Here is a 24,844-nt window from a genome sequence, read left to right as displayed (position 1 = left end):
TATGCACAATGTGCAGTTTTCAAGGTTTTCAACTTGTTGCATTTGCTGCTGTGGCATTTTTTCTTCACCTCATGCTGCTGTTGATTGTTACTGTTTGTTTTGGTGTGCAGGAGTCTGAGGGAGGCCTGTATGTGTGTATGAACACATTCCTGGGCTTCGGACGAGAACATGTGGAGAGACATTATCGCAAAACAGGACAGAGTGTTTACATGCACCTCAAGCGACATGTCAAAGAGGTAAGTTTTCCATTGTGGGCTGTAGTTTTATTGGGTGCTGATGTTTAACGGGACTTTAGCAGTAGAATTATAAACAGCAGTAATAAGAGTGAGTTGTTTACATAGTGCTTATCAAATCACATACAAGCCTTTTCAATCAATAAAAGCAAAAGCAATACACAAAAGGCAATGAGAGAGACGTTAATATGAATGATATTAATAAAGAACTGAACAGAAAAGTCAATATAACTACAGTAAAGTGATTACAGCCAATGATATATGAACTCCTCAGTCAGTTTGTGCTCAGGCAAATCTCACCTATTTCAAATGGTATTAAAATTATCTATTTAGTTAAAACTGATTTATTTCACACTTAAAGAACCACTTATGTCTTATGTGCTGAAGTGCTTTTGATAAAAAGCTACAGTGAGTGACCAGAATCACTGCTGATATCACAATGCTATTATTTTACCGATTGAATTACATTGTTTGTCCCTGCGAGCTGATGCATCACAAATGTTCAGTCATGTCTCATATTTTAATGTGAAAAAGAGGACAATATTAACTTTATCTGAGCCTTTTCACCAGTCCTGACCTTCAGACTGAGGTCTGTCTGAGTGACTAATACTTGATATGTTTTCAGCTCTGTATCGCAGCTCTAACCTTTCTCTGTTTGTAGCTACAGTAAAGTGGTAATGCTCTAGTTAACTAAAAGTTTTTTGGAGAGACCCTGGTAATTTTGTGGTAAAGTTTTCTATTGTGATACTTCAATTAATTCTTTAAAAATTCGGTCAGATGAATGTAAAAGATGTGAAATTTGTTTACAGGTAAGAATACAACTCCACATATACAGAGAATAATAGATAAATGGTGAATGAATATTTACTTTGGTTTAAATGTGGTGTTTCTTTAAAGCTATTTAAAAATATTCCCAATATCAAATTCCACAGTGCTTTCTAAGAAACCCTGGAAATGATGAGGCAAATATTCTGATATTAAACATCCTTAAAAATATAGTGTTATTCCCATATTAAAGTTATGGCTGATGTTCAAATGATAACATGCCAAATCTTTACAATTACAGTTTAATTAGAATGAACACATAAGATTTTAAGTAACAGAATCTGTTTATATCAGTACATGTGGTGGACAAATTAACAGGAACAACAACAACAACCCTACAGCAGATATTTTTGTAATGTTTCATCTTTGTTGAGCCAGAGAGGTTATTGATTGTGGTCACTTTTGAAGTTTGTGGTGGTGTTGCATGGCATTGCATTATATTGTGAAGTGTTTCTGTTTTTTCTCCATCCTTGAATGTATTAAAAATGAACTCAACAGATCATTCTTGCTTTTATATGAACAAAGCACACATGCACCTGAACAAGCCCTTCTTCTTTTAAAAGTTGATGATGAACAACAAAGGCCGTAGCTGTTGCCGCCACTGCTGCCGTGTTTTCTTGCTGGCTCTAATTGCCCGCAGATAAGCTCCGCTTTGTAAAGAGCTGCTATTTCCATGCCTGAATCTGGCTAGAAACAGCTGCTCACATTCTGCAGGCTCCTGTGTCTGCTGTTTTTTCCCATGAGTCCACTTGGTCTCCAGTGTGTCAGCATTCTCGGTCTTTCTGGCTGTCTGTTGCCCTGTGTCGTCGTCCTCCTCCTCCTCCTCTTCCTCCCCGCCGGGTGAATGGGAAGCAGTCACCTGAACCTGATCGGACTAGACGGACACCAGTCGGTGGCACTGGATGTTTTGCTGCCTGTCAGTTATTTGGACACATTACTAATGTGAAGTCACTGACAGTGTTGAAAACATTTACCTATGAGTGAAGCTTGATTATTTAATGTTGGGTTTGTACCACCTTGAAAAGTATGCAGATGAGAAATACAGTAAGGGCAGAGAAAGACGATGACACAAGCTGCAGGCAAAAACAGGCCCAAACACATGATATTAAATGTACTGTAAATGGTATCTGTCCAAGTCTACAAATCAAATTTTGCAACTTCAGCACTTCAATTTATCATTCTTTAATTTTGACCCTGCCGTGGTTGGGGTTTTCCCCTCGCCCCGTAACCTGATCTGGCAACTGGAACATCCAGCGTCTATTTCTAACAAAATGACAACCATCTGGAAAAGCAAAGAGTAAAAGGTTTTCTCAGCATTTTACAATTTCGAATCATCAAAGGTGTTAAGGGATTTTTAAAATATTGTAATGAAAGTTCTTCTATCCTTCCTGTTTGTTACAGAAAGCCACAGGAGCTGCAGGAGGCGCCATCCCCAGACGAAGAAATGGGAAAGTGTTTCTAGGTAAGTGAAGGGTCAGTGAGAGACAGCGCTGGAAGAAGTGTTCACGTCACAAGTGGCAATATCACCAAGTAAAGATACTCCATTACAAGTAAAAGTCCTGCGACTGAAACATTATTATATTTAATTATTCAATTTTTGATTCGGAATCACTGATGCAGAAGCAGCGTTTAATGTTAGAGCTGGTTTTAAGTAACTTATTTACAGTTGGCTAGTTTAGTTAGCTGGTCCAGTCGTCCCAGCTCAGTCAGGCCTCTCCAAAGAGAAATGAGGATTTGCAAGATGATTAATGAGGCACAAAAGAGAGATTATTTTCTCTTTGTTTTTGTTTTTATTTTTTGGAGCAGTAGTATTTTATTTTTTATTATTTGGGGAAATTATTGTGTATATATAAATATACAGATATTTCTATATATATAACAGATTCCAATTAAACTGTTTGAGATTTAGAGAAGCAGTGTCTCTGTGATGAAACTAACAACTTATAATCATGTGAAACACAATAGAGAGGCCCAAGCAGACATTTCTTTTACAAACAGGCACGAGCCTAAAAGACTGGGAACTACTGGTTTAATCCTTGGCAGAGCAGTGATTTTAATATCTTTTTTTTTCTGTAAAATCTTCCTACCGCTGGTTAGAGGCACAATTAAACCCCTTACTCCTGAACCAAACCTATCAGCCTGTCATATTCTCATTTTAGCAGAAAACAAAATTAAGCTTGTTGATGATAGAAGAAAAGGTTCATCTCATTTTGTTGTGCTGAGTTGGTGTTTTAACATTAAACTAAATGTGTTTTTTGTGGTCAGAAACACTTCTCTCTGCTAAGAGAACCACCTCCATTACAAGCTAGTGTCATTATTTGTTACACTGTGGTGACCCGCCAGCTGCCCCTCCAGTCAGCCTGTATCCAAAGCGTCAGATATTTCCCATGATGAGACCTCTCCCTCCTCCCCCTCCTCCTCCTACGCTCTAAATATAGCCCATTTATTTGTATATGTGGTTGGTAACTGTTCTAAATCAAAGCCTGGCCTACCCCCCTCCTCCTCCTCCTCCTTAGTTTACAGTGGGGCCACCTCCTGTTAGTCGCCGTCCTCTCAGCTGCCACCACCTGTCAACCTCCTGTCGGGGCTGACACACTTCTACTGCAGTTATGACGCTGCTCAGAGAGGACCAGGTGTCTCTCTCCCTCCCTCCCCTCACTGCTGCTGGAATTCCTTCCACTCAACCTCTTTCTAATTGATGTTTCTTATCATCCAGACTTGACGATCCATCGCATTCGATTCGATTGCTGCATATTAGGTCAGCCCTCTCCAGCCAGTATTTGACTCTGTCTCTCTGAGAGAAATCTGTGAGAATCTTTCTTAAGAAGTCCTCCTTCTCTGGACTTGGTGACGATTCTTTCTGTCGGCCATTCTTGATCTTTGATGTGACAGTGGGCATGTATGTATCAGCCCTCATCCCCATACCAGTCCAGTGATCTAATCAAGCCACTGGCTGCTAACGTCAGACCACGGTTACCATGAAACAAGCGGGCACAATAACAATGTCAGGGATAACCTGTGATCTTGTTTCTCATGAGTCATTACACGACTTTAGGCTGGTGTGGAGAACAGACAGCTCTATATGGAGAGACTGAAAGAGAGGAGTCTCTCTCCAGCTGTCCCTGCAGAAATCTTTTCAGGTTCAAGTTAAGCTTGACATCATTTTGTTAAGAGCGGAAATGTTTAGATGACTAACTGATTAGCTGAAGGACAAAAAAAAGTATCGACAGCGTTGTTTTTTCAGCCCAGAATTGCCTGGTTCCAGCTTCTTTCTTGTATGGATTTAATACTTCTCTTTTTTTACTTGATAGTAAACTTTGGCTGAAACATAATCATTTCGATTATCAATAAATCTGGCATTCATTTTCTTGGTTAATCGATGAAAAATACCAGAAAAAGCCTTGTTTTGTTGTGACAAATGGAACAAAAAGATATTAAGTTTGCAATGATATAAAACAGAAAAATTGCAAAATTTTGAGTTTCTGCTTTAAGAAATGACTTAAACAATTAATAGCTTATCAAAACAGATGAGATTTCTGCTGATCAATGCACTGATTAATCAGCTTGAGCTGTCGGTCGAACAAAATAAGACATCACTTTGAGTTTAAGAAAACAGTGATGGATGCTTTCTCCCTGTTTTCTGTCATTTTATTGACCAAACATTTAGTTGAGAAAATATGCGGCACCTCATTTTTATTTGCTGCTCTAATTAAATTAATAATTTAGTTTCATCATGTGATCAGTAATGAAATGAGGCCTCTGTATGTGCTCAGATGTCACAGATATAAGCCATACTAAATTCCTAAATACAGCTCAACATGAATTTTGTCTGAGCCTGAGGGTCATCATCAGTGTATGAAGTCATCTTGTCACTGTCAACAAAAGATGCCATCGGTGGTTTCCTTGATTCATCTGTTTTGCACTCGCTGCACCCTCACAGTATTATGGTATTGGGGAAAGGAACAAATCAAGAACATAAAAAAAGAACAGACCTCACACTCAAGCAGAAAAGAACAGGACATAAAATAAAAATAACTAAGAACAAACTCCATCATGGCATCATGATAATAATGATAAGGTGACATCAGTCAGCAGTCACTGTCCAACTGCAGCTGACTGACTTTGCTTCCTCCCTCTTTAAGATTTAGAACTAAACCGTGATTTTAACGGAGAGGACTATGAATACGAAGACGAGGCCAAGCTCGTCATTTTCCCAGACCACTTCGAGATCCCCTTACCAAATATTGAGGAGTTGCCCGCTCTGGTCAGTGAGTTGGTGTCGCACGGGCTCTGTGTGTTTCCATGCATGTCGAAGCAGAGGGTGCACTCAGTGGTTCCCCTAACAATGGACAGCCACCATTTAGCCTGAATCTGTTCATGTCTTTAGGGTATGAGAGTTTCTTATAATGTAATAAATATTTTATGCAAAGAACAATCAGAGTTTCCCCAAACAGTGAGCTTCCGTGATGCGTCACCTAACCTCTAGTAGCTGTTATCCCACCTAAAGGTTTTTCATTTGGATGGGTTTTGGTGGAGGATTTTGGTAAAATTCTGCTTCTCAAATATTCTCTCTGCAAAACAGAAATGAAAAAGAAAAACCTGGGGGAACCACTAGGTGCACATGAAGGTGCCTTAATCATTTCTGAGTCTATGTTTTATTGCTTGCATGGAGAAGAGGAGACATTATGCTCCTGTTAAATCTATTTGTTTATTTATTTGTTTTGTTTTTAGAGATTGGCTTTGGCTTTTCTCTGGGGTTTGTTAATTTCCAGCCTGTTTCATGCATGTGTAATTTAATACAGTGAATGTAGAAACTGTGCTGCTGCATTTTTTGTTTATTTATTGTTGGAGAACACCTTATTTTTAAGTGTACTGCACGGTTTATTTTGCCCTCTGCTCCTATGTGGCTTCACTCACTACATGTGGCACAGCTTTATTTATTATTTTTTTGCATAAATCTTGCATGTACACTTTGTCACTTTTTTATGTACAATTAATGTGTGTTTTAAATGTTTGCACAGTTGTTAAGATAAATCTGTAGCCCAGGAATTTCTTTTTGACAAACAAGGTGATACGTGTTTTTGAAATGACCTCATCCACTCCCTGCAGTTGTTAATATCTCTGCTGTCTGATCTAACGATCAGGTGACCATCGCCTGTGACGCAGTGCTCAATGCATCATCAGCTTACAAGAAGCAGGAGCCTGAATCCTGGGATGAGGAGATCCAGGTGTCTAGACATGCCAGGAGCCTCAGACAGCTGGATAATGGGGTCAGAATCCCACCCAGGTAGGATACACATGTAGGAGCAGTCAACTGTGTTACATTATTGCCATGATTTACATAAGCGAGCAATATAGCTTGCCATTCATATGATTAAATCTGGTTCAGTATGGAGGTCTTAACCTTTACCCCTGAGATGTTGTCCATAGTGCTGGAGACTTTTAGTGGGAGTCCTCCTTGTGGGATGATCCCACTGATCTGAGATTGATTGTGAAGAGGGTTTCTGATCCTGTTTCAGCCCCACGTCCCAGTCTGCCTTACCTCAGCGGACTGCTTGATAGGACAAAGCCATTTAGGACTTAAAGGCATGATCCTGCAGGAAACTGAGGCTCCATGTAACCCATGTCTTATACCAGCAGTAGCTACAAGGGGGCAGCTTTAGAGATGGATAACCATGAGTCTGGCAGTCCATCCCAATACTATTTTACTGATTGCTGTACAGAGGAAAAGAGCTGAAAAACTCTTAACAACTATTTAATTTAAAAAAGTGTTAAATTTCACACAGAAAAAGTGTTACATTTAAATCAGAAAGGTGTATTTTGTAAATTCAGTTTTGATTCGATTTTTGACCATCCTTTTTTAAAAATGATTTACTAAAGAATATACAGAGGCCTTTCATGAGAATGTATTATTTAAATTTGCCTGCTTTTCCGTCTTTTCCTGTTGTCCTTTTAAACCCAGTCATGAATATAAATCTGATCTCATCCACACCTGCAATTTTTGCTCCTCCAAAAGCTGTCACTCCATGAGTCTTCGCATGACTGCACGATTAAAAAAAACCAACAACAACACAACATTAACGAGTCTCTGTTTCTCTGTTGTCAGCGGCTGGAAGTGTCAGAAGTGCGAGATGAGAGAGAACCTGTGGCTCAACCTGACGGATGGAGCAGTGCTCTGCGGGAAGTGGTTCTTTGATGGGAGCGGGGGTAACGGCCACGCTCTGGAGCACTACAGAGAGACCAACTACCCCCTGGCTGTCAAACTGGACACCATCACCCCAGATGGAGCAGGTCTGAGACATGTGACGTCTCCATCTGAACTGTTGCATCTAAGTTGGTGTCAATGATCAGTGTCCTTTAGGTTTCTGGAAACACAGAACATTTTGACAAAATGTATTATAATTTCACACCAGAAAATTATATTTAGTTTTAAATCTACTCTGTTGTTTGGATCATGCTAAACAATACTCTATTTAAATCTTATGTTTAGATAAATCTGTGAAATCTGATATACTCCAGTGCAACAGCCTGCAACAAAATCCTGTCTTTGTGTATATTTGTTGACACTGTGTCAGTGAGGTGTTAATTTAACAGTGAGATGACCATCATTAGTTGTGTTGTTCTACTGAATTGCATTGTATTGATGTGTTTCTAATGTCCTGCCCTGCCCAATGTACTGTATGTCAACTCAATACCTCCATTGGATTGTATTACATTTCACTGGTGTACCTGATAAACTAATAACTAAGTGTAAGTTAAATACTTGACGACCTCACACTTGCTGGTCAGAAATCTGTAAGTAGGAAATTAATATATTCAGCTTGACTGACTGATGTTTTGGTTTCAGACGTCTATTCATTTGAAGAGGAAGAAGCTGTGTTGGACCCTCATATATCAGAACACTTGTCACACTTCGGAATAGACATGCTACAGATGCAGAAAAGAGTAAGTTGTCTTGGCTGTGCAGAACAGTCAGGTTGGTTTTACCGTTAACTTGCCCAAAAACAACTGAAGCCATTTAACGAAATGTCCAAATAAACCAAACTGAAACTGAAGTCTCAACACCTTCTCCTCTCCTCTTTCCCGTCTCAGACAGAGAATGGGCACCACACAGACAATAACGCGCGGCCGCGGGTCAGTGAATGGGAGGTGATCCAGGAGTCAGGCATGAAGCTGAAGGCGGTGTACGGTTCTGGTTACACAGGCGTCAAAAACTTGGGCAACAGCTGCTACCTCGGCACAGTAATGCAGGTCCTCTTCAGCATCCCAGACTTCCAGAGGATGTGAGTACAGTAGAGATGACCATTTACTAGAAAGACAACAAACTATTGATGTTTTTTTTAAGTTGAGTATATTATTCTGTCTTTTCTCAATATATTATATATTATTATTTAATTTTTTTTGTACTTTATTTAATTGCATTTACAAGGACAGTTTCAGCAGCTTACTGAATACTGTGTCTTTGACTCTCAATACTGTAACAACAGGAGGCAGAAAAAAATACTGTAAATACATCATGGAAAAAGACTTAAGACTCTATCCCAGCAATCAGCATCTTGATTTGTGTGATACCTATTAGAGGTTCAATAGCCCAAATAGTGTGTGTGTAATGATATTAAAAATGAAATGTTTACTCTTAAATTGTGACCAATTATTGAAAGGAAAAGGCACAGCCTGTCAAAATTGGAAATGTACAGTATATGATATACATCCTAAGCAGTGTTTTTTAGCAGAGGTTTAACAGTTACTTTACAGTGAAATTATCTATAACTCAGTAAGCTTCCTGTATTGATCAATCGATTATTAGTGTGGATCAGTTACAGAGGAAAATACAGAGCGACACAACATTGATGCATAAAAAAACATATATTTCATAGAAGAAACTACTTTGAACACCAGCAGAAGGTGTTTGTGTCTTTTCAGTTCCACCTCATGTGCCTCCATGGGTTTTTTTGTCCGTGTGTGTCGTCCCATGTGCTTCATCTGAGGTGAGCTTGTGCCATGTATTTTGATCTTTAGGTATGTGGGTAATCTTCAGAGGATATTTGACTACTCACCCCTTGACCCCACCCAAGACTTCGCCACACAAATGTAAGTAACCCTGGTGTTACATAATGCAGTGTTAGAATACACAAGTGTGTTGTCCAGCTGCTGCTGTCTCTGTAGCTTTTTCTATGTTGTTGATGTTGTTGTATGCTTGAAATAACCATACAATGAGTTTTGAATTTTATAATCAGACCAAGTCTTGTCTCCAAATCCTAGTTAAGTCAATAAATCAAACATATTTCATTGGGTAAAAGCCTGTTTTCCTTCATGCGCTGGTAAATACACGGCGTCATGTAAGCCAGTGTGTTGCAAGAGGCTGGTCAGACGCTGTGGCCACGATGAAAGGTAACGTAGAGTCATAGCCAGGAGGGTGATGAGTATCAGTTATGTGAATGTTTCATATTCTTAGTCACACTACCACATAAACATGTTTATACCTGTCACTATTCGCTATTGATGGAGCCATAACAAAGTACTGATGGAGAAACAGATTGTTCTCTCTAAGATTTAGAGACTTACAATACCACAGTTATCTGAAAAGAGCCCACGGGTGACTAAATATCTGGTACTATAATTTTGCAAATTATGGCAGAGCTGTTTGACAGTGGAATCTAATAATAATTGATAATAATTGTAATCATTAAAGAAATATCCTCCCCAAATGATTAGCCTTCAGGTTGAAGACAGTGAACGTTCATTTGTCTTTTGAGAGGATATTTCAGCTTCAATTAACAGAATTAAATATCAAGAAGTATAAAATGAGATGAATGAAATGTTAATTGCTCCATCATGGCAATAAAACAACATGAGGCCTAAATGAATATGACATCACTGTTAGATTTTAAAGACAGTGATACTGATGAAACTGGTTTTAATGAAAGTGGTTGTGGCGCTGCCCCCTGCAGTTAGTGTGTGGTATGATATTTTTCTGGACAGGCTGTCTGGAGGAACAGAGATATGCTACAAAAGATGTTGTTCACTACTAAATTCTGCACCACAAAGATTAGTGATACCTCTTTGTTCTTATTTATTTCCTTAATAAGCCTGAATAAAGAAACTGGTCCTTGCAGATATTGTCTATGGTGTTGGTAACCATGGCAACTGAGCAGAGTTTGAACTCAATCCAGATTTTTGAGACTGAAAATCCAGGGGTTAACAAGTTAGCTGCTTTGTGAAACAGGCCCCAGGTGTGTTGTTTGAAGGCTTTTGAAATGTTAGTTCTGACGAGTAAAGACACATTTGTACACTGCCTTCAGGGTGTGTCATCCAAGAAATAACCCCAACAAGACTAGAGATTAAGACCGACTATACAGCATGTTGTGATGTTTACGCCTTTGTTTTTGTCCGACAGGGCTAAACTGGGACACGGACTGCTCTCAGGCCAGTACTCCAAACCGCCCATGAAATCTGAGCTCATTGAACAGGTGATGAAAGAAGAATACAAGGTATTAAACTGGGTATGTCCAGCTCCCAAACTGGGTCCATAACCGACAGAAGCATGTTAATACTCACTGGTAGCAAAATGAGTCCTTTCAGGTTGTCAGTGCAGTAAAATTTCAGCCTGACAGTTTGCCATTTTCCCAACTTAAACATGAAAAGTCTTTTCATAATGCACTTCCTCTGTTTTATTAATACACTCAAGCTTTTTTTGAGCTTTTCAGGGGAATTGATTCAAACAAAAGGAAGATTTTCAGACATATCGTCAAACTTTCTCGTGCTCTGACCTTCTTCCTTTAGTCTGAAAATAGCTGGTGCTGGCTGCGGTCCCAAATGTGCAACTCAAATAGTTTTTGAACACAACAGCTCCAGGCACAACTCTCAAACAACGTTTTGCTTAAATGCCCCACATCCTTTTATTATATTACTGGTGCTTGATTATTGTGCCTCCTCTAATTTCTCATGTTATCCAGAAGTTCATTTGATTTATCTGATTATTTGCATCCTTTGTGTTTTTCTACTTTAAATGCACATGATATGAAATCATCGTCCTATTAACCACATACTGTAGCGCACAGCTGCCAGGAAATGAGAAGAGGAAAGCCATTAAAGCATAATGGGACCCAGTGCTAGGTCTGTAGTAAGCTCCAGGCTTCTTTTAAGCCTCACCAGCCACAGTAATTGATAGGGCAGAGCTGTGATCCTGCACTTCCTACACATGTGATGGTGGAGTCAGGTTTGGACACATATTGACAGCTGGGAGACAGGGGGAGGAGGGCTTGTGTTGGCATGTCATGCTTAGTTTGTACTAAGGAAATATTACCCATTAGAATCACATATTCTCATTAAAATGGCTTTTTGAATTCGTTCTATAGGATACATGTTGTCTATTGTTTGCATATTGGCGTGGCTAGATGATTAGAGATCCTTATAATGGATTTATTGATCATCAGTTGATTACAGACATTATGACATACTCATATACAACATTTCTGGAAAGTTATTTGTTGGTGCATGTTGCATAGTGAATCAACTATAGTGAAAATAATGAATTTAAATGAATAGTTTGACACTTTGGGAAGTGTGCTAAATTGTTTTCTGGTGGAGAGAGGAGATAAATACCTCATCACCTTAATGTTAAACCGGCAGTGACATCTTTCACTGCTCCCAGTCAAGAAATAGTCTGGTGCACAATTCCACGTAAAATTGTTGTTTTCACACCTACGTTTTTAAACTGTTTAAACAATATTGAATGTTAATTACTGTGCAGATTTTGTTGCCCTCTGAGCTGGGCTAGGTGTTTTCCTGTTTCAAGTCTTTTTTGCTAATAGCTAAGCTAGCAACTGATTAATAACTAACAGCCATGAGAGCAACATTGATGTCCACATCTAGCGAGCTAACGTTAACTCTGCCAGAGAGCGGATAAGCGTATTTGCTAAAAATGTCAAACATTTGCCATTTTACTTGACTTTTTAGTCACAGGTTGTCAGTGTCAAAACTGTTAGGACAAGATTAGGATTATTGAGTTTGGTGACATACAAAGAGGAATAACTTTTTTTGTTGTTGTTAATTGGCTTAGTGATTTAAAATAACGGGTGCAGAAAAAACTCAAGGTTTCGTTTCCAGTAGCTGGGAAGAATTTTGCAATTTTGCTCCTAGCAGCAGCAACATTGATGCCATTTTTTTATTGTGGATGCTACACATTTCTAAACCTTGAGTTTCAGCAATACCATTCTAACTTTGTTGCTTAGCAGCATTTTCACAGACCACACAATAAAGTTGATATTACCTGGATGCAATGTTAAATAGTCTTCTTATGTAAAAGAAATGTCAGTGTAAAATCAAATCTCTTCTCTAGAGCTATAAAAAGCAACGTGACACACATTGGATCCTTCTACAATCACCAGCCAGACACTTGAAGCTGCTGCTATCTTAATATTCACAGGTGGTCTGCTGTCTTGTCTTATACTTTGCTCTGAGACAGGTGAGCGGTCAGGCACAGTCAGTGTGTGTGACGCCCAAATGTTTTTGATTCCAGCACCAGCAGAAGGGCATCTCCCCCAGGATGTTGAAGGCCCTGGTCAGCAGGGGACACCCAGAGTTTTCCTCAAACAGACAACAAGATGCCCACGAGTTTCTTCTGCACATCATCAACCTGGTGGAGGTGAGTGAAGCTAAACCTGTGTGTAGCTAAAACTATTTAAAATGTCACACAGACGATTGTGAATAAACAGCAGATATTTATGTGGAGGAGCAAGCTGTTTATACCTAAGGAACAAGGTTGAGGTATCGGACCCCGGCATGCTGTGCTGAGCTGGTAAAACAATAGAACATACAGTAAATGATAATACAGTGGGGGGAAGTAAGTATTCAACACACCAGCAGTTTTTTCATCAAGCATATTTCCAATGCAGCTATTCACGTGAAATTTAGACAAGATATTGGTATTAACTCAGTAAAACTACATAGACAAAGAAATGTAGCATTCCAACCTGTGAACACAGTATCAAAATGCATGAAACAGCTGATTCCACTGATTAGTTCTCCTACCTGTGCTAATTAGAATCAGTGAGGTTAGTACATGCTGGAAGGTTAGTGCTAGAAGGGTCACCTACCGCCTGAATGCAAATTAAAAAAAGCATTTGTTACCAAGTTGTCATGCAAGAAACCTCTCATGATGGGTAGAGACAAAGAGCTTTCCCAAGACCTTTGCAACAAGATTGTTGAGCAGCATGGAAATGGCACTGGTTACAGATGGATTTCTAAACTCCTAAATACTCCATTAAGCACCATTTGGGCCATTATCTGCAAGTGGAAGGACCATCACTCCACCATCAACCGACCACTTACAGGAGCCCCTTGTAATGTTATGTTAATTTTTTTTTATCTTATCATGGTACTAGCAATACCCACAATATTGAATAGAGGATGAATGGAGCAGGGAAATCCTTGAGAAGAATCTGTTGCCGTCTGCTGCAGATGAATGGGCTAAAATCCCACCTGAACGCTGTGAGAAATTAGTACAGGACGTATCTTGAAGCTGTCATTGCAAACAAAGGTTTCTCCACCATGTTTAAGAGTTCCCACAGGATGTTTCCTGAATATTTCAGTGAGCTCCTGATTTTTCATGAAGCACCAACACCAGGTCAAAATTTCCCCTTGTCCCATATTTTGCCTGGAGCTTTCTACAACATCTCATGGCTTTTATCATTAAATGGTGTTTGCTCATTTGTCATGGTGATAACTCAGTTGAAGTTCTTGTCATAATGTGTACACTTACAGTAGTTGATTGTGGAAATGCGATTAACCATAAGAGACCCTGGTTACACGTGAATGTTTTCACACACTTCACCTTAAGTGATGTCCACTGGCAGAAGATACGAGTCAACAAACACACAACAGAAAGCGATGCCGCTTTTCACACGATTGACCGTCTCTGTAAACTTGAATTTTCTCCACCATGAAATCATAACATTTTCACAAAATGGCTGTGTTATGTCTGACCCCTGACACACACGGGCAGGCAGCTGATTGGGAGGGGAGGGTCTGTTTTTGACTAAACACAGCATGCCGTCTCCTTGCTTGGTACATACACATGGGTTGCTCCGATGTGTCTTTCTCAACCAGGATATATATAGCTTGACACTATCTGTTACACAGTGCGCCCAGATAATGCTTCCTATTCTGCCTCAGCCTCAGGAGATCTGCCATGACTCGGACCTGACACTTCATCCACCTCATGTGGAGCAGATCAACAAAACAAACCACCCAGGTTCATCACCCAGCCTCAGTTTCACCATGTCTGCCACTGTAAACAAACCTCATAGTGCTTGTGGTTGAACTTGGTCTGTTCAAAAACGACCCTTACACTCCTCCCTTCCTTTAGTCCACTCTACAGCTGTCTTTGAACTCGATACTGATTTAGTTATCCAGACATAGACTGAACCGGACTAAGGCCACCGCCATCAGCAACATTTTCCTCTGTCTATGTCAGTCTGCATACTCGGCCCGAGTAAAATTATAACTTGTTTATTTCTGTAGCGTCTTAGAATAGAAGGGCTGGGTTGCAGAGAAGCTGCGTGTGTTAAGTTGTGTTGCCATCCTTCATCACGGTCCTCAAATAAAGACTGTGTAAACTTCAGTGACCCCTGCTGTTCATGAGAGCAGTGAGAGCACACAGAGCCACTCAGTGATCATGATTAATGTGTCCACCTATTCTGAAAAGATGTAACGCTCTCCGTAATGGAGGGTACGCTTAAGTGAGGTGGTTCCTGAATTAAAAGAGTTGCGTCTACATAATGAATGACTGTATTTAGACATCTGGGTCAAACAGCAGTTGTGTTTAAGTCATGCCAGGAGACTGTAATGGGCAAGGTGCAGCAAAGAAAAGCTTATAGATAGAGTTGCAGTTCAAACCTCAGGCTGTCATGTTTGTGGTACGTGTGAAGCTTCTGGAGCAAACATTCAGTACTTTAAATAGCCTTCTTTCAAATAATATTGTTTAGGGTTTGATTGATAGCACTTTTTGGAGATGAAAAGAATTTGACTTGGATTTGCCAAAAAAAAGACAAATATTCAGTGTTTACCAAATGTCTGAAATAGCATTTAAACCATGGGACACTAAAACCGTCAAAGCTAATGAATTAAATGGATTCAGTGCACAGGGTGCCAAACAATATGTGAGGACACATTACTGCCATTAAAATTTCATTTGAATCAAGAATTAACTGATGAAAAAACCTGAGAAAAAATAACGTGCAAAGAAAATGTATTGAGTGTAGTCTGGGCAGGATCTACATTTTAGCGTTACGCCACATCACTGGTGTATATTTAATTATTAAAAAGAGTATCAAACTGAAATATGTGCCTAATCTCATGGTGGTTTTTTTTGTCATTGATATTCAAACTCACCCTCTCATCCTCCCTATATGTCGTTTCTTCTGCAGAGGAACAGCGCAGGTTCAGAGAATCCAAGCGACGTCTTTCGCTTCCTGGTGGAGGAACGAGTTCAGTGCTGCCAGACACGTCGGGTGCGTTACACTCAGCGGGTTGACTACTGCATCCAACTGCCAGCCCCCATCGAGGCTGCCACCAACCGAGGTAAAGAAGCTCCTATAAACAAATACGCACACACACACGGTGCTGCTGCAGTAGGAAGCCGCAGCTGCCTCTGGTTGGTGCAGCTGGGAAGATGCTGGGCTCAGGTGGCACCAGCCACAGGGAGTATCAGCAGGTTCTGTTCAGAGAGGGTGCAGAAGGTCCTGAGGTGTCAGACAGAGAGCTGTGTTCGTGTCTAACAGTCACTGCTTATTGCCTTTATATTTAAAAGAATGTTTAAAGGAAGCTAACATCAATGCAATGTTGGCAAAAAAAAAACAAATGAGACCGTGGTGAGGGTGATAGTCTGTCTGATGCATTGTAGTTGCTAGTAGAGTTTGCCAGGGTTGTCAGCAGCAATCTTGAATGCAACACATACACCTTAAATGATTTTTCCTGTGTAACAGTTTGTTTTGCATGGCATTAAGTCTTTGTCCTTGTTCTTATGCTACCAGAGGAGCTGCTGGCATACGAGGCCAAGCGGAAGGATGCTGAAGAGAACATGAGGGCCCCTCCTGAACCGGTGAGAGCTCGGATCCCCTTCACCGCCTGCCTGCAGGCCTTCACAGAGCCAGAGAACGTCCCGGACTTCTGGAGCTCAGCGCTGCAGGCCAAGTCAGCTGGAGTCAAGTAAGCAAGGCCCACCTCTTCTTGGGCCTGGAATGACTACTCTACACCTCCGTGTTGTTAAATCACTTTCAATTAAAAATAAAGCTATGCACTTTGCATTCCTTTCTTTTAAATCCCCCTTCTCAAAACTATTGTTCTTTTCCTCTGCAGAACTTCCCGTTTTGCCTCCTTCCCAGAGTATCTGATTGTGCAGATTAAGAAATTCACATTCGGAGTTGACTGGGTGCCGAAGAAACTAGGTAACTGTCTGTCACACTTTACTGATTAATGTCTGTCACTGGCCTCCATGGATATGGTGAAGTTATTTTAAGTATTTGTAGTGTTGCAGATGCCCAGTAGGGGGCAGTATTGAACTGTGATTTACATCTCTCATCCTGTCCTAACTGTAAACTGCTGCAGTTTGAAATGTAAGTGGACACAGAAATGAAATAAATGTACAAGTATGTTGCTGCAGCTTGAATTGTTAAGGAGATATGTCAACAAAATAGGTAAACTGTTTGAACCTATATTTAGAAATCATTTTCCTCAGTAATATATTTAGGAATGTAAACAGCTGACAGTCACAACATATTCCCTGCTTCCCATGCAGACTTGGCCATAGATGTTCCAGACTTCCTGGATCTGAACCGGCTGCGGGCCACAGGGCTGCAGGCAGGTGAAGAGGAGCTGCCTGACCTCATGCCCCCGATCGTGCTACCTGAAGATACCAGAGGTATGAACTAGTTTTTGCCAAGATGTATGCAAATGTCAACACAGCTGGAACACACTTTTGTGTCACAACAAGGTATAACACAGTGATTACAACTATGATAATGTAAGGCGCATCTGCCATTTTTTTTTTTTATTCATTTCCATTGCATTTTGGCAGATGAACACTGGTGCCAATATTTGGATCTGGTTCAGATAAATTGCGTTATTTCCAGATCAGACAGTGCTCCATTTTTCTCACCCAGAATTCACTAAGAATAATCCCCTGGTCACTGGTTCCCATAAATCACCTGCTGTGGCCCACAGGGTATTCACACTCATATGTGGATTCTTGGAAAAAAGAAAAAATGCAATATTTAATACTTAACTACTGGGGGCAGCACCTGTGTTTTTTTATTTACCCAGATAGCCAGGCATAATTTCATTCTCTTCTCATGCACAAAACACGACAGTATATATCTGAATTTTCCCAATAAACAGGAAAGTCATTGTTACTTTGACCAGATGTGTGTTGTTCCAAAGCTTGACATCTTTTTCAGGGGGTGTAGGGTATTTTTTGTGACAGAGTCAAATGATCTGTGAAATTGTCTCTTATATGATATTCTGCTCAAAGCCACCCAAGTTTTCTCTTAAGGGGATATTGACTGGGATCCCATGGGAAAGGCATGCTTAATCAATTACTGAGAAGTTGTAGTGCTCACAGTGTGGCTAAGCCTAATAAGTTATAATGATTTTATGAGATCCCCTTGTAATGCACTTCCCTGGGCTCTGGGAATAAGCTGCGGGAACCTGGTGAGTGTGTTTTCAAGCACAAGCTCTATTGTTGTTACTTTTCTAGAAACTTTGTTGTGTCACTGTTTGCTTAGTGATATTTCCAGTATTATAGACAGTGTACTTGAGCCCTTTTGTCTGCCTCTCTTCCTAAAAGGCCGAGACTACAACCTTCCTCCTTTTGTTTGTCGTTCTTTGTCTCTGTCTCCTCTGTGATTGTAATTCCTGTACTCCTCCTTCCATTGTTTGCAAAGTTCAACTACATCAAGTTATCAGTGTCCTCCTTAATATTTTAGCAGACGTAAAGCACAAAGTGTTCTGTACCGTCTCAGGCTCCAAACACAAACACAAAAAGGGGTCCAAAGTGCAGCACTAAGACACAGTTACATCTGTGAGCAACCTTTGCCGCTGCTTCACACATCTTCACAGACTCTGGAGGATTTTTTTTTTCTGGGAGCTTTACAAAATTGTTTAGCTAGCTGCTTCATAGGGCAGGAAACTCTGAGGACAACAATGGAAGTTGTTTGTTATCCTTAATATTTCACCACTGAACAATAGGTGCTGTACATGCTGTCTCAGACCTCCAAACTCACTGAATTGGCTTTTTGGAGCAGCGCAGTATCTACCCAAAACTCTTCAAAGTTTTGCTCATTGAAGTGTCCTTTCTTTGAGCTGAAGCTATCTTGCTCAGGCAGCACCGCATATCTACCTCTGAGAGGGCCACTGCAAAAGCGAGGCATGAAATATGTGTAAATATTTTTCAGGAAGTTTGAGTTTGAAGAGTAATTTGAATCTCTACTTCGCACTTGTCCCCTGTTAACCTCCCTCAATGCTTCTGTTTCTGTAGACAGAGGTGAGGACAAGTTCCAGCGTGTAAATCGTGAGGTTTAAACTCTGAAATGAAAAGAGGTCAGAGGAGATAACAAGCCATTTTCAATACATTTGCCAATTTATTTGTTTCACATTTATATGATAAGTTTTGTCAGCTGCAAATTAACCACTGGCCCATTATCCCTCTGGCTGGCATCAGCAGTGATTAATCATTGGTCACCCTTCTGCCTCCAAAAAGGCTTCAGTGCTTCTCATTGATTACACAGCACCGCACAAATGTGTTTTCCTGTACGCTGCTTGAGTCACATCGTCTCTCACTGGTCTGTGTGTCATCTATTCACTCAATTATTCCAGGCAATTTAGGAGATGGAAGACAAAACGTGGATTATGGTTTTTGCGATTCCATTTTTCTGTTACTTTTAACGCACGGAACCAACAATTAGAAACTTCACAAACCATATAGAAACTGATTTATGGTTTTGGTTTCTTTGTTAATCCAATTTTCCAGTTAAGATTTAAATGGAAAACCTCAGTGCGGCTCAATTTTGAATACTCGTTGTTTTTGTTGCGATTTAAAACGAACCTTGATCTGTTTTACCATTTTTGTTAATTAAGCAGAAATATGGAAGAGAGGGAGGAAAAACACGAGATGAGTGAGCAAGCATCACCTCATTGGTGACAAAAATAAAAACAAAAACAACACACTGCTGTCTTGTTCCTAGTCCACATGGTCTTCCTCAGTTCTTTGTAGTCACAGTTTTGTCATGTCCATCTAGAATAAATGATGATTGACACTGATAAAATGTATTTGTCCACAATAACACAAGCCGTGAAGGTTTGTGTAAAAGCTGAGCACGTTTCCCATGAGCAGGACCCGCTGAAGTTGTGATTGCAGTGTTTGTGAACAGCAGGAGTCGATCAGTCTCCTCACTGCAGGTGTTGAAAAGGCCTCACCAAGATTATTCCGACAGTTTGACTTGAGCCCGTTTTGCAGCTGACTTGAATCGGCCCTGACAGCATAGGGATATCCTTAGTGCAGTTAAGTTGGGTGTCTAGATAGCTAAATGGTGAATGAGCATATCACATTAACTTTGCATCCTTGGTTTGATTTCAGCAGGGGACCCTTGTTCCATGTCATATCGCTGTTTTGCCTCTTGTTCCCATCTGCTTCTACACTAAATCTAAAAAAGGGAAATAGAGAAAGAACGATTTGTACTTGATGTTACCTAAAGCTGAATTACCAACTGAGCAAAGTGGGCTGCCTCAGGGTCCCAAGTCCCCAAACCCCTGTGTGCCCCACAGGTCACATCTGATTAATAGTGAGAGCAACATCAACTGACAGTGAATGTGCACAAAAGCTCATAGAGACAAAATCAATTCAAGTCAGTTTAAGATCGTGTCTAGACATACACACTACAGTAACAGTTGTGTAGTCATAAACCTGAGAAAACAGAAAGGTTTTAAGTTTTTTCTTTTTAACTAACATAAAGGTTAAAGTTACATAAAAGTAAACTGAAATAGTTTTCTTCTCTTTCAGATAACTCAATGAGCTCCATAGACTGTGAGTATTTTATTTCTCCTCTCAGTAACTATACTATGTATGAATAACTCTAGTATGTAACATTTATATGAGTTATAGCCATGGAAAATGTATTTTGGGGTCCAGGCAGTAGTGATGAATGCCACAGAGCTAAACTTCTGACCATGTATACCTGAGCAGGTGCTGCAGCTGCTCTCTACTTCCAAACAAACTTTTTTTTTTCCATGTGGTTCTGCTCATTTTAGTCACGCTCATTTCTCTCCTTGATAAATCATCCCTCAATAAAGAAACTTCCCCAGGGCTGAATCTCCTCTGGTCTCTTTGTTTAATGAGGCCCAAAGAGAGAGCCACTGCAAAATCTGTTTGGTTGTTTAAACCTTCAGGGTAGTGTTGAATCAGCAACTGTATGTTTTAGGTATTGATGTCGGTTTTATCGTGTCCCCAGCCCCAGAAATAGACGAGGCAGCAGTAATGCAGCTGGCCGAGATGGGTTTCCCGCTGGAGGCCTGTAGGAAGGCAGTCTACTACACAGGCAACATGGGCCCTGAGATGGCCTTCAACTGGATCATAGCCCACATGGAGGAACCTGGTAAGGAGACATCACTGTATTCATGAGACCATACTGTATGTATGGTGAGATCAACAAATAATACATGTTTACTGTTCTTACATCGAAGCCAAAATGAAATGAAAATACAGGGGGAGATGCAGGGATGAGACTACAGCAGAAAGATTACAAAAAAGTTGTGTTTACAGATACAGATGAAGATGATCAGTGCATTGTCTTTTTAAATGGATGAAAGTAAGAGTCTCTAATTTAAACTAGTGCTCCACTGATTTTAGCATCGTACTCCTGTAGCTTTGTCAGACTGACAATGGACAGATTAGATTAAAAAAAAAGGTATCAAAATCAGCGCAGCAGAACATGAGATATCGTCTCACACATACTTCTTGCTTGTCAAAACCTGGTGCATACATTATCCACAATGCAACTCTACTGTCAGCAGTTTGGTCAAATTTTCAGGTGTGTTATGCAAGAATCAGTAAGACTACAGCAAACAACTTTAGAAGGCTGTGTGTTTGTAGGTTAAGACAGGGGTGATAAAAGATGGCAAGCAAAGGAGGGCAGACTATCCTCTGTGGTTAGAGGTATGAAGTAAGAATGAGTGTGTACCTCTATACCACATATATGTTGAGACTGTTGTCAGTCAGGGGAGTAACTGTCAGAACAAAAGAAAAGGGAGAAGGTGAATAAATGGGGGGAAGTATCAGTGTAAAACAGGGGAGAATTCCTAATAAGAATATGGAATATATATCAGAGTTTTAAAAGAACATATATCAAATTTAATAACTGTAACTATTACAGCAGTGATAATTATTATTTCTGTTATTATCACCATCATCAGCCCAATTGCTTTGGGAGTTATAGGATAAAATGGGTGGACACACTGAGTGTGATGGGACTGTGGAATTAAAATGCCAGTAGTGTTAAAAAGTCAAAGCAGGGTGAAACTCTAGTCCTTTAGTTATTCTCACGATATTCTGGATCTGGTTAAAATAACACTCTCAAACTCAACAATATGGTGCCGTCCTGCCTTCAAAGCAGTCTGGAAGTCTGTAGTGAGCTCTTAAAAACTCATCCAGAGTCATGACAAGGGTCTAATGATCAAAAATAGTCATGACAAGAATTAGGGCATGGAGGGGGGAGTGTTAAATGTGTGCTCAAGGGTTAAAAAAGTAACTGTAGCACCAGAGAAACCAAAAATACTAGTGACAAATAATCTGAACAACAGCTGCACTTAAGGAGACACAGTTCTGCAACAATATTCAGCCCTCAACCTGGGTCCACAGACTTCAAGAGGTGATCACAAGATACTGATAGTGAATCCATTGCATTGAACTAGAAAACATGGAGAAGCCGCTTTACAAGACAAAAATCAACCAGTTATGTGATTTTTCGGGCCAGATGGCAGACAGTTACAGAAGGAAAAGAATTTGACTGTTTTAGCCAGCCGGTCAGCTCACATCTTTTTTCATCAAAAACATTTCTGCAGCAAGTAATACTGCCCCCTTTACTCAAGAATGCTGACAAAATACATTAAACAAGGAGGCAAGGCGAGTTTATTTGTATGGGACCTTTTTAAACACAGAGGTAATTCAGAGTGAGAGACGCATCACATCTCCGGTTCTTCCATTACACGGAGAGAAAACAGAGTTGTTTTTTGCAAGTGTCAGACTTTGCATCCCTTTGTGTACGGCATCTGTGGGTGCCTGTCTGCGAGATCATCACCAGAAACTTTGTCAGAGCTGACTTTGTCTCTTGCAGAGCCTCTCAGCAGTAGAGTTCCCCTGAGGCGTTAACTTGTGTCACTTTTATTTCCCTGGTTGGCTGTAAAGGGCCTCTACAGTGGAGGGAAATTAGAGCAGCCCCCCTGCCTGTTAGTTTTGCCTAATGCATCTCCAGAATGGGCTGCATTCAGGCTCACTAACATCAGTAAAACGGTTTGTCCCAATCTGCTGCACAAAGGTTACTTCTTCTTCTGCCTCCCCCTCATTTATTTGGTTTCATTACTTTGCCATTAGCATCGCTTCAGCTTATTTTTTTTACGATGAAACTTTTCTCTTAATCATTTTTAGATGTAGTAGCAGTGCCTCCTAGCATTTCTTTTTGACTGAAGTGAACCCTGAGTGCTGCATTTATGAAATTAAACTAATGGCATCTTAGAAGAGGTGCATTTAAAAAGCACAGTGCAGGCAATACGACTTGCTTATATTTGTTATATTATTTTCCAGTGAATTTAGTCATAACTGAAAATTAGGCTTCTTAAACAGGCCAGAGTTCATATAAACCTCATAAATGTCTTCAATGAAGGCTGTGATGAGATCTAATTGCAAACTCAAGTAGTCAAAGTTTATATTAGAAGTTAAATAATTACCATAAATATCAAAAGGACACGAGACAAGGAGGCTGAGATAGAGACAGTGTTTGGGGATAAGTGGTTCACATTTTCATTTATGGCGAGGACAGTAATGAAGGCTCTGTTTATGGCTCTGTTTATAGAGTGATTACTGCAGGAGAGTCCTTATTTCCAGGTTGAGGGTCACTTCACTTTCATTTGGATCTATTTGAAAGTGCAGAAAGAACCACTCACTTGATCACTTGAAAATTAGAAAGACTTTATTCTTATTTGTGCATCATGCAAGATATGTAACCTTTCACGCAGAGATTTTTAGTGTTCAGAAAGAGTTGTTTACATATGACTTGATGTGAACCCACAGAGACTTCCAGTCACAAATATGGAGTTACAAACTTCACAAAAATCAAAATAAAGCCTTTCATTAAGAATTCATACTTAATTAACTTTATTGACAACAGAGGCAAAGACAGAGAAGAAAATAGATGTGTTTCACTTGTTTAGGGAACATAGTAATTGTGTGTGTGTGTGTGTGTGTGTGTGTGGGTGTGGGTGGGCGGGTGAATTCATCTAAACAGATAAACACATATCTGTGAGATGTGTCGACTCACACTTCTAAGCTTGACTTTGACATGAACATGGCACAGGGTGCTTTAACATCAGATCCTGTTTCCAGCACCAAAGAAGTATTCAGGGTGTTTCTCTGCACACAAATGTGTTAGCATGATGGTGATTTGACACTTGTGTGTTTTATACCTGTGCCTGAATTATTAACAGTGTTGGTTAGTTACAGTTAGCCTAGCCTCCTTCATTAAAATGCACTTATGGACTCTCACAGGAGTCAGTGGTTCTGTAGTTTTAGCAAAATGCAGGGAGCATTTCCACATTTTTCAAGTTTTAAAATACACTTTAATTCATGAGATGATGTCATCAGATCAGCAATTACAGCAGCTACACACTGATAAGTTTCTACTTCAAAATATTTTGATGTGCAGGAGGCGTCTGTCAGCAGTCACAATCCACAGCAAAACTGCTAACAGATATCTAGACTCAGCTAACTTTGACAAATATATTCATTGATTGGGTTAAAAATAAACGAGAGCTACAGCATCTCATTATTTCCTCTCTCTTCCTCTCTTCAGACTTTGCAGAACCTCTCACACTGCCCTCCATGATAGATCCTGGTCCCTCCACCAGTGACAGCCCCACGGGTGCAACTCCGCTGGGCAACTCACCCCCCGAGGAGAGCATCGCCATCCTCACTTCCATGGGCTTCCCCCGCACTCACAGCATCCAGGCTCTCAAAGCCACGGTTGGTCCTCAGCCCACTCTGTTCATGTTTGTACTTTGTGTGCTAATAAATAACTCTGTTTCCTATTAGCTGGCACAAGCGTTTTTCAGTTGGCAGGGAATTTCTTATTAGGAGTAGTCTGTTTACTGCTTATCAACATCAGTTTAACCTCACTTTCTACATTTGCTGCTGCAGACACCTGAGGACTAACACATCTTTTCCTGTGACTAAAATCCTCTGCTGTACACAAAGTGATGTATTGTGTTTGTGGCAGTGATAACAGTGTTTTGTTTTGAATGAACACAAGGAGAACTGGGCAGCCAGTGTGGGCAGCGATGGTCGCCATGTCTGAAACTGATAAAGTAAAGAAGTCTTATGTAGGCGGTGCTCATACCTTAGTCCATTTCTCATAGAAACAATTAATAGTTATATTGGGGGGGGACTCAGACTTGAGTGAGAGAACCACCCACAGAAGTTCATAAGTGCAGGGGAAAAAAACAGCACAGCAATGACTGCCTGG

General features: G+C 40.3%; 1 protein-coding gene across 5 annotated transcripts in view; it reads left to right on the top strand.

Annotated features, from left to right (window-relative positions):
* Positions 1–24,844, top strand: part of usp13 (ubiquitin specific peptidase 13) — a 33,433-nt gene that overhangs the window by 2,390 nt on the left and 6,199 nt on the right. The window contains exons 2-18 of one of the 5 annotated variants that reach the window (XM_018673217.2): positions 111–236; positions 2,460–2,520; positions 5,201–5,322; positions 6,203–6,345; positions 7,165–7,349; positions 7,906–8,003; positions 8,151–8,341; positions 9,078–9,149; positions 10,456–10,528; positions 12,580–12,705; positions 15,488–15,641; positions 16,094–16,268; positions 16,419–16,507; positions 16,858–16,980; positions 20,116–20,139; positions 20,564–20,707; positions 24,176–24,345. In XM_018673217.2, the coding sequence (XP_018528733.1) occupies positions 111–236; positions 2,460–2,520; positions 5,201–5,322; positions 6,203–6,345; positions 7,165–7,349; positions 7,906–8,003; positions 8,151–8,341; positions 9,078–9,149; positions 10,456–10,528; positions 12,580–12,705; positions 15,488–15,641; positions 16,094–16,268; positions 16,419–16,507; positions 16,858–16,980; positions 20,116–20,139; positions 20,564–20,707; positions 24,176–24,345 (2,076 nt within the window). Of the gene's footprint in view, positions 1–110; positions 237–2,459; positions 2,521–5,200; positions 5,323–6,202; positions 6,346–7,164; positions 7,350–7,905; positions 8,004–8,150; positions 8,342–9,077; positions 9,150–10,455; positions 10,562–12,579; positions 12,706–15,487; positions 15,642–16,093; positions 16,269–16,418; positions 16,508–16,857; positions 16,981–20,115; positions 20,140–20,563; positions 20,708–24,175; positions 24,346–24,844 lie in introns of all 5 variants that reach the window. The other 4 variants (XM_018673215.2, XM_018673214.2, XM_018673218.2 and 1 more) reach the window with 4 other exon arrangements.

This window comes from Lates calcarifer, linkage group LG17, assembly GCF_001640805.2.
Source record: "Lates calcarifer isolate ASB-BC8 linkage group LG17, TLL_Latcal_v3, whole genome shotgun sequence".
NCBI lineage: Eukaryota > Metazoa > Chordata > Actinopteri > Centropomidae > Lates > Lates calcarifer.
This window is presented reverse-complemented; position numbering and strand designations above follow the sequence as displayed.